The sequence below is a fragment of the Podarcis vaucheri genome, assembly GCF_965113315.1.
Source record: "Podarcis vaucheri genome assembly, chromosome: 7".
Lineage (NCBI taxonomy): Eukaryota > Metazoa > Chordata > Lepidosauria > Squamata > Lacertidae > Podarcis > Podarcis vaucheri.
In genome coordinates, this window is record NC_138765.1 from 17,616,105 (window position 1) to 17,626,250 (window position 10,146).

General features: G+C 44.4%; 1 protein-coding gene across 1 annotated transcript; it reads left to right on the forward strand.

The window, feature by feature from the left end:
- The first annotated feature begins 244 nt into the window (after nucleotides 1–244).
- On the forward strand, nucleotides 245–9,993 carry LOC309537294 (phospholipase A2 inhibitor gamma subunit B-like). Its single transcript, XM_082232122.1, has 5 exons — nucleotides 245–638; nucleotides 2,596–2,712; nucleotides 4,608–4,757; nucleotides 5,791–5,928; nucleotides 7,371–9,993. The coding sequence occupies exons 1-5, from the start codon at nucleotides 590–592 to the stop codon at nucleotides 7,589–7,591; spliced, it is 675 nt and encodes a 224-aa protein (XP_082088248.1). The 5' UTR covers nucleotides 245–589; the 3' UTR covers nucleotides 7,592–9,993.
- Nucleotides 9,994–10,146: the final 153 nt, after the last annotated feature.

Consider the following 10,146-nt stretch of genomic DNA (forward strand, 5'->3'; position numbering starts at 1 on the left):
ATGTTGGCTGGCGTGACATGGCCCACCGTCGCTGCAACATGATTTAAAAGCAAGGAATTCTTGTAGCTCTTGTGAGCTATCCATATTCAGCAGTAAGATGTTGGCTCCCAGAAGTTCTCATAAAAAACAGAGGGGTCAGAGGGCAGATGTTTAAAAATCTGGAGTGAAGTATAGCAAAAACTCACAAAGAACTGGGTTTGTCCAAAAGTTGGCTGCAGTAGTAGTATTTGCATATTTCTCAGATTGACTTGGATGTGACCCTCGGGTTTCTGGCAATGCTCAAAACAGGGATTGCATTGTAGTAAAACAGAGAAACATTTTCAGAGAAGGTTTCAATTCAGAGAATTTAGAGGCAGGGCGGAGAACAGAAAGCAGAAGCACTCACCCTTCTTGGAGCCAGGGGTTAAAAAGTGTGAAGACGGGCAAATCTTTTTCTAGCTTCAGAACAGCACAGTGCATTTCCGGAGATAGAGCTTGTGCACTAATAAACTTTCCAGTAGTCACAAGCTGCCTCGTTTTTGTTACAGGAGACCCACGCAGCTACTCCTCTCCAAATTGCTGATCACAGGCCTAGGAGACTTCCAGAACCATGGAGACCCCGCTGCCTATCTGCTTCCTTTCAGTCTTCATTGTTACAGGTGAGTAGGCTATGCTGAGAAACTTTTGAGGCTAATGGGTTTTCAAGTCTTCTAAGAATAAATAAACAAACTAAGACACAGATGTTTCCTCAACAGAGCAAGCTCTGAATTAAACAAGGCTTCATATACGGCACACATTGAAAACACAAAACTTCACCGAGGGCATCCCCAGAACTGGGAACTGTAACTCCATGAGGAGTAAACTACAGTTCTGAGGATTTGGCATTGGGGATTCAGTACACAAAGTGTTCTTTAAATATCTGGTGGGTACGCAGCTGGAGATAATTTAGTTCTGAATGAGTTAGCTGATTAGTATATGTGCCAGTATATTGCAATGGGGATAGGTACTGGCACTATGTCACATGAAGGGGTGACTTCAGGTTTGCCTACACTGAGTGTACAATCTCTCTTTCTCTCCATGAATAGTTGAGCTGTATACTTCTATTCATATGTCATGTTGAACAAGTGTGGACTTGGTCTGCCTGTGTACACAATGGTTGAGCTGTACAAATATAGAAGAACCACACAACCACTTGTATGGTACATAGAGATGGCATGTATCTTATGGTTACCAGACATCCCAGTTTCCCGGGGACAGTTTCCGGATTTACAAATCTGTCCCCGGACAAAATCCGTCCCCAGAATGTCCCCGGATTTCATTTAATGTCCCCAGATTTCTATTTTAAGTGGTGTAGATTTATTAGTAGGGAATGGATGTTGCATGATTGGTTCAACGGCACAAGACACATCGTATGGGGACTTCCGGTGAGGCAAAATGGCAGGTGCCACGGCAGTGAGCAGCTCCTGAAGCCAGCCAGAGCCAACTGCACTACCAGGCAGGCTCCGGGCTGCTGAGACGGCCACTGCCACCGCCACTGCTGAAGGGGGACTGGGGACATTTTTGGTACATTGCCTTCAAATGATTGTGTAGGAGGTGGCTGATAAACTGATGCTGAAAACAACCATAGACTTTAGGTGACCCCCTTGAACGATTCTGGTTTGCATGTGAATGAGCTTCTCAAGATGGTTCTTCTGATTGGTATGTTTGCTCAGTTGTAGACCACCAGGACTAATTTCACATAGCAGAAGGTAACTGGTTTAGAACATTAGAAGTGCCTGCTGCTGGACCAGAGCAATAGTCCTCTTGATACTATCAGCCCTAGCATCCTTCTGGACTGCCTCTGATGGTTCCAGTTACAGATAGGTAGCCGTGTTGGTCTGCCATAGTCAAAGTAAAAAAAATTCCTTCCAGTAGCACCTTAAAGACCAACTAAGTTAGTTCTTGGTATGAGCTTTCGTGTGCATGCACAATTCTTCAGATACACTGAAACAGAAGTTGCCAGATCCTATTCCTATGCCATTCTATACAAGATCTCAAAGTAGCTGTTTTACTACAAAGGAATTTCAGAAATAGACTGGAAAGAGAAGCTGCTGAATTGCAACTCATTACCAAACTTATAACCATGGATAGACCTGGTCTGAACAAAGACATTGGATTCTTATCTCATTATACATGACTAAGCCATTTCTCACCTTCTCACCCCTTGCCTTTTCCTGTAAGACCTATTACAGTCGTTAAGAGTCGTCAACAGGCTCATCTCAGCTATCTGCCAATCTCCCATTCCCACCACCCTTCTGAGTAATACCCCTCCCCACCTTCTCACTATATAGAAGGATCTGGCAACTTCTGTTTCAGTGTATCTGAAGAAGTGTGCATGCACACGAAAGCTCATACCAAGAACTAACTTAGTTGGTCTTTAAGGTGCTATTGAAGGAATTTTTTTACTTTGCCCCTGATGGGTTTTCTTCTGGTGCATTTTGAAATGTCACACTTTCTAAATTCCCCTGAAACAGAACTTGATGAAGGGTGGTATGCAAACATTTAACAGTGATAAACACACATGCACAACAAAGTAAACACAGTCAGATTGAACTTTCTTATTTTCCCTGATTTTAGGGGCTTCTCTGGAATGCGAGACTTGTGCAGGCGTTGGGAATACCTGCAATGGACCTATGGAGACGTGCTCTCCTGGTTTTGACATGTGTGCTGTTACTCTGTCGGAGGCCAGGCTGGGTAAGTGAATGGCACCACCAGGGTCCTGTGGACAGAGAATGGTTCCAAATACTTTCGCAGCTTCCTCTTCCATGGCCAGGACCGGTTTCATCATTCACAGTAACAGTTCTGCAGAGTAGTAGACCAACGCAACTGGGGCAATAGCTTTGGCTTGATTATCAGGAGGTTTGTGTGCCCATCCTGCTCTTTTAGCACAGGGTTACCTTCCACAATCCTAAAACAGGGAACTAAAAGCTGCTCCTTCAATTTGAGAGAAGTTAACAGCATTGGTAGCCTAGACAGTATGAGGACTAGGACTTTCACACTGGTATTTATTATTATTTATTAAATTTATCTAACACTCTTCACCAGGAGACCACAGGGCAGTTGGACACATAATAAAAGGTCAATACCTTCCACACATCAAAAGGCCTGACAAAGTCCTGGTTAAAGAGGAATGTTTCCACCTGGTAGCTTCGTTACCAGGTGAGCCACCCTGGGGAGAGCAGTCCACAAACGGGAGCCACAGGGATAAGTAGAGAAACAAATCTAGTTTGTAGTTGCTTTTGTAATTAGGCCACATTCGCAGCATAAATTTTAAACACTCTGATAGCACTTTAAAGAGTTACAGGCTCTCTCCGCCCAAATAATTCTTTGCTAAGGATATGGAGAGTTGTTAGGAGACACCCTCCCTATTCTCCTTCCTCTGGGCTACAATTCCCAGAGTTGCCTGTGAAAAGGGATCGGTTGTTAAATCGCTCTGACAATTGTAGCTCTGTGAGGGGAATAGGGTCTCATAACAACTCCCAGCACCCTGAACAAAGTACAAGGGTATCATAGAGCTTCAGATGTATGCCCTGACCTTAGTGCTGATCTCACCCATGAAACAGTAGGAAAATCAAGTAATATCATATTATATCAAGTAAGAGTGCTCTGAAGACATACAGTAGGCTGGATCCAACGGTAGTCGTTCAAAACAAAACCACCAGGTTGCATCCAACTAAAATTCATGGCCCTATGGTAGTGATATCCAACTCACTTAGAAGAGCCTGGATGACAATAATAGAGGCTATAAATGTCGATTTTCTGGAGCCCCAGTTCCATGCCACCAATTTGTAGCATCCCATCTGTAGTTATCCTTATGCCTCCCTCCCTCCTTTGCCTGATTAGAATGTACAGTGGTGCCTCACAATACAAAAAGAATCCGTTCTGTGATTCTCTTCGTCTAGCGGTTTTTTCGTCTTGCGAAGCAAGCCCATCGACAGATTAGCGGATTAGCGCTATTAGCGCTAATAGCGGCTTTTAGCGGCTTATCTGCTTATCGGATCAGCTGATAAGCGGCTTAGCAGCTTAGAAAAGGGGGGAAGGGGAAAAACCCACAGGAACTCGCAAGACATTTTCGTCTTGCGAAGCAAGCCCATAGGAGATTCGTTTTGCGAAGCACCTCCAAAACGGAAAACCCTTTCGTCTAGCGAGTTTTCCGTCTTGCGAGGCATTCGTCTTGCGGGGCACCACTGTAGTTTGACCATCCCTTCAAGGAGCCAGGATGACTCTCTTCTTAATAACCTATTGCACCACCCTAATGCCTCATAAAAAGGCTCCAGCTAAAAGGATAGCACACTGGTCATCTGGGAAGGACCTCTGTCCTGGACCCTTGGTATCTTCTGCCACCAGCTGGACTTTCCCAACCTGGTGGCCTCCAGATGTTTTGGACTCCAGCTTCCATCAGCTCCAATCATCAGGGTTGATGAGAGTTGAAGTTCAGAAATATCTGGAGGACACCAAGTGGTGGAAGACTGCAATAGGTTTGATCGACCAAGGAAAGTGAAATGACTATTGCTCAAGATACTGAGAAGTAGGGTCAACACCACTGTGATTCTTTTTCACACATCCTGTTCTTCTTTTAATGCTTTCAGGAATGAAGATGAACTCCGTTGTGAAACACTGTGTGCAATCCAAATCCTGCAATGATGGCACCTCCATCATCAATTTGGGCAAGACAGGAGGACTACTGAGCCAAGTGTTTTGCTGCGTTGGAGCCAAGTGCAAGACAATGACCCCCACCTGTATGTTGCTGCCATGCTCCTCTTGCTTTTCCTCACTCTTATCTTACTACTTTTCTTTTCTTTTCTTTTCTTTTCTTTTCTTTTCTTTTCTTTTCTTTTCTTTAATGGAAACAACAATCAAAACCTAATTCCTCTATTCCTTCACTCTCACAATGCTCCTGTTTAATCCAATGAACTTAGTATTGGTGCATTTCATTTATTTATTTCTGTTCAATTTAATAGTGGCAGGAAAAACCCCATGTACAAGGAGCCCTCCCAATTCTGTAGGGTGAGTTTTGGGATCGTTCTTCTGCCCCTTGAGAATTGTATCCCTTATTCAAGAAGCAAGAGCCCCCTCAAGTCCAATTTTAAGGGTTGTCAACCTTTGGGGGCCAGTGGGCATATCTGGAAATTTTAGGAAGTGTCATGGATGACAGCCATAAATGGCTGCCCTGGGGAGTGGAATGTCACAAAATGGCTGCCATTGCACAAAATGGCAGCTGCATCGCAAAGAGCAGATAAAGCGACAGACCACAGGATAGTGCAGATGTGTACCACCCACCATCCATGGGGGGAAAACAACACCACCCATAGCAGCTATCATTAGGTATATTCATAGAGAGAAACTCATCACAAAGAAGTGAAGGCAAGGTGGTTGCCTGATCCTCGGATCCTATGACATGTCGCCATGTTTAAGGAGGCATGTTTAATGTAGGAGAGGCTGAGCCAGTACAAACAGGAACCATGCAAAAATCGCAAACCATCTTCTTCAGGTTCTGGAGAAGACATTTAAAGAGATTTTTTTATGGGCCCCAAATGAGATACTGGCAGGCACATTGGAATGTGTGAGCCTCAGGTTGACAGCCCCTGCTGCATTTAAATTTAGCTTGCCGGTCATGAGCAAAGTGAGGAATGGTTTGGAAACAACCCTGTTCCCCCCTCAAACGTTCTGACCCACTGAAACAGAATTATAAAATGTCTGGTCAAACAAGTGTGTGACATTGTCTTCCTGATTATCTTGGTGCTGTTTTTCTGTCATCCCAAATGTATGCAGTGACACCCACAAGAAGCAAACCAAATGGGAAGTTTTGCCCAGCCTGCTACGCTATGAACAGTGAATGTGAGGAGGAATGGGTTGAATGTAATGGAGAGGAGAACTACTGCCTTGATGTTTCTGGAACTACAGACCTAGGTACCTAAACACATATGTATATACAGAAGCAAATCTATCACAGAAACTCATACGGACCATTCTTGTTTTCCCATCCCAAACAGTGTAGCACCCAGTATCTCAGGCATCACCAATATTTTTGGACTTGCTTTAAAAAAAGGGGAAAAAAGAATGAAAACTCAGAGTCTGGGAAACCCATCCAGGGAAACTACTGGAGACCTTCACAGGTGCCATGGCACTCACAAGGGCCAGGCTGGCAAGGCCTGATGTATCTGGGCTGGGATCACAGTCCATGTACTGGTGGCTTCGAGACTAGAGTACTGCAATGCACTCTGTGTTGGGCTGTCCTGGGGTGTGATTTAGAACCTCCAGAGGTAGCAGAATGCAGCAGCTAGGCTGCTGATGGGGGCAGACAGCTGGCAGCAAGTGATACCTCTGATGAAACATTTCCACTGCCTGCCCATATGCTACAGGTCGAAGGATCTCATATTTGGTCTAGGACACCTCAAAAGCCTCTTCTATCCCAGCTCACCACTGAGATCCTGTGGAGGAGAGTTGCTAGTTGTGCCCCATGATTCAGAAACCTGACTGAGGCTGGATCTACGTTGGTCTTCTAAATGTCATTAAATAAAACATTCTATAATGCTTAATGGCAGTTTTCCATTGCCAGTGGCTCGCAGCTCTACAGCGCCCTCTGGTGTCACATTTTAATGATGCATTTTTTTTACGTTATAAGTGTAGATCTGCCCTGGCTTCAACTAAAAGTTGGGCATTTAGTATTGCCCAGAGGTGGAGCAAGCCGACTGGGGTGGGGCCAGCCGCCTGCGGGGCCTCCGATGAGTCTGCCTGCCTCCTCCCACTCAGCCACCCTACTGCTTAGGGGGAGGTGGCTGGTGGACTGTTTGGGGTAGCATAGAGTCTGCGGGCGCCCAAGCCACTGCGTCAGTCCCAGGAGAGACACATGGATCGGGCATGCTGCAGGTCCCGCGGTGAGTGCTGCCTGGCATTTTGTCACCCCCCCCAGTGGTGACACCTGGGTCAGCTTGCCCCCCCTTCCTCCTCCCCTGGTATTGCCTAGTCCAGTACAGAATCAGCAGGCATTCTAACATTCAGAAGCCTTTTAAAAAAATGTCAACAGTCCTCCTTTTAAGATGAGCCAGCCATTTCTTAACTGTTATGAACTGGATTTTGGTATGGGGAGATGCCAGGTGGCATTTTGACGAGGTTGGCATCAGGCGGATGTGGCAACAAGCCTTGCAAGCGTGAACCGCTCTGAGTCCACAAGAAAATGTCACGTGGAAGTCGGGTGTGATAGCTTTGGTCCTCTCTGCCATGCACAAAATCAGGAGAGATTGGACTTCTCTCAGTTCAATTTGTATCCCATCACCATAGGAGAACGGTAGATGGCTATCACAGTGCATCACATATTGTTGACTGGCAATCTTCTGCAACCCTCTCTTTAGGTACATTAGCTGTTAAGACCACCATGAAGGGCTGTACGAACTCTCCAACCTGTGAGGAACTGAAAGAACATTCCGGCTCTATATCTGGGATCACTGTTACTTCCTCAAGCAGTTGCAGGCCAGCTGGCAACACCTCTGGAGGCCACAGGATCGTTCCAGGATCATTTGGACTCTTCCTTGCAGCCCTTGCTGGCCTCCAGTTTGTGATGCACCTCCCATGAACTCACCCCCTAGGGTGTCTGGCTTGAGGAATTCCTTGCTGCCGCTTGCTTGCTTGCATATGCAGACTATAGGCTTTCCAGAGCTCTCACTGACCTCAGCAAACACCAGGCATAGGGCACCAAATATGGGCCTTCTAGACCTCTCTATGTGGCCCTTTGCTCCCTAACCTTCTTGAGTGTTTTTGTCTGTCTGGAATGAACTTAGCTCAAATACAGCCGCAACACGTGGCTAATAAGTATGGTAAATGTATTATTAGTTGTTGTTAGAATATAATCCAAAATTTACAATTCATAAACATCGTTATATAATGTATGTATAAGTCCATAAACAAGAAATAATCAACGTAATGAATTGCTGTCAGGGAACACCATGACACAGGCAGAATCCCTTTCAATAGATAATGTCCAACAGTATTGTACTGGTGGTTGCTCCCGCGTGTAGAATTCAATAATGAATAGCAAACAAGCAGAACAGTGTTTCTGGATTAAATCAACTGTTTTGAAAATGAATCTTCATCAGCTAATAATAAAATTAAATACGTTACATACAGTGTATGAAAACAAAAATAGTAGCGACCAACCTGAATATTAGATAATAAATAAAAAATGAACAAATGTGGAATACATATCAAATAATTTCTAATAAATTATCCATTCAGGTAAATGTGATACTTATAGACCAGTGCTCACTAACCAGTGTAGCCAACTGATGCTGGTAATACAGATGTATTGAACTTTTAAGGCTGTTCACAGGTGTATCAAATAACATGCAGTTAAAGGAGATTTAAAGCTACAGTGTATCAAATTTGGCATCACAACGCAAACTAAAACCATATGTCACAGACTTTAAATGAAATGGAATGAACTTAGGGCCTGATGGTGGACAGGGAAGGGTGAATAAGTATGTGCAGAGAAATTAACTGAATGTACTATGGTTCATACCCACTGCACTGCCCATTCTTGCCACCGCTGATATGTGGTCCTCAGAAGGCTACCCAGAATGGAATATGACCCTTGGGCTGAGAAAGCGTCCCCACCAATTCTTTGGCTGATCACTTCTGGCCTCCGGCTATCACAGATAATGAAAAGGGTGGTTCTTGTTTTCAGGCTGTAACTGAGCAGTTATCTACCAGCGGTTCCTAAATATCAGGTACAGCTGTACCTTGGTTCTCAAAGAGAATGCATTCCAGGAGTCCATTCGACTCCCGGAATCATTTGAAAACCAAGGTATGGCTTCCAATTGGCTGCAGGAGCGTCCTGAAAAATGTTCAGAAACCGAAACACTCACTTCCAGGTTTCGCTCATTCTGGAGCCGGTTTGTTCGGGAGCCAAGGCAGTTGAGATCCAAGGTATGACTGTACTGAACAATGCACATACCCAGTATTTTTGTTGGGGGGGGCAGGACTTTTGTTAGAGGGGCAGAGTCGACATGATTGGTCAGTTCGTTCAGTATTTCTATTATTTTACTTGAGCTGCCCCCCCCCCCGTACTGAACCTGGAACTTTCTGCAAACAGTGCATGTGCATAGAGCTGCAACTCTCCCCCCCCCCACAGTTCTTCTCTGCCTGCGGCTAACTGCACAAACTAAACACACAAATCCCAAACCAGCAGCTCAGCTGTCGGAGATTCCAGTACATAAAGCACACAGTTGGCATTTGATATCTGTGTCCATTGGGAATCTAGGGGCAAATTCATCTCAGCCCTGTGCTCATCCTGTTGCACCCAATGTAGTGCTAAATTTAACTCAGTGGTGCATTTCTTGCACTAGTGGGATGCTTTTGTGCAAAGGGAAAGATTGTTCTGCCAGAAGCTTCCACTAGCAACCTTGCTGCATTGGATTCCCTTGTAACACATCCTTTAAGCTCCACCATCCTCTATTGTAATAGCTCTTGGCTACCAGACAGAGATTACTAAATACTGCCCATCGCTTTCCCCCTTCAGGCTGTTTTTCCTGAGTGCGAATGTGGATTATTATTATTTCTGCTTTCTTTTGCATTTCAATGAGGAACCACACAATTTTCAATTCATGAGCCAGTTAACCAAAACAAATCTTTTTGAAATTTGTACTACCCTGAATTTTGCAATGCAGTTTTTCACCCAAATTTATGTGCACAGCACAGCAATGCATACATTAGGTGGGTGTGTACATATATTACATATATTCGTGGGGAAAAATGCCTTGTATTAGGGAAAATTGCTTGTAAAAAAAGGTGTATACTAGGGGAAACTACATACAAAAATGTGTATATTGGTCAAAACTGCATACAAAAATGGCTATATTAGGAAAAGCTTTCATAATCAGGCAAATAAATTTGCATGTTTTTTGTTGTTGCTGCTGCTGTAAATGCAAACTGCTATGGCAATGTGAAGAACAGAATTAAAGATTGGGAAAATGATAAACAGATTGGTCTGCCACCTGCTTTTGTGGAAACGTCCCTCATGATTTAGAACTTTGGAGCTTGGAGTCTTTGGGCAGCAATATTGAGAAGGAAAAAATGGAAAAAAAATAGTTATCATCACAGTGTTCCATTGCACCAGAAGCAGTTTAGTCATGC

Coding starts and splice junctions, on each gene's coding strand:
- LOC309537294 (XM_082232122.1), top strand. CDS start 590: ATGGAGACCCCGCTGCCTATCTGCTTCCTTTCAGTCTTCATTGTTACA. Junction 2,713..4,607: donor TCTGTCGGAGGCCAGGCTGG/GTAAGTGAATGG, acceptor TAATGCTTTCAG/GAATGAAGATGAACTCCGTT. Junction 5,929..7,370: donor TTCTGGAACTACAGACCTAG/GTACCTAAACAC, acceptor CCCTCTCTTTAG/GTACATTAGCTGTTAAGACC.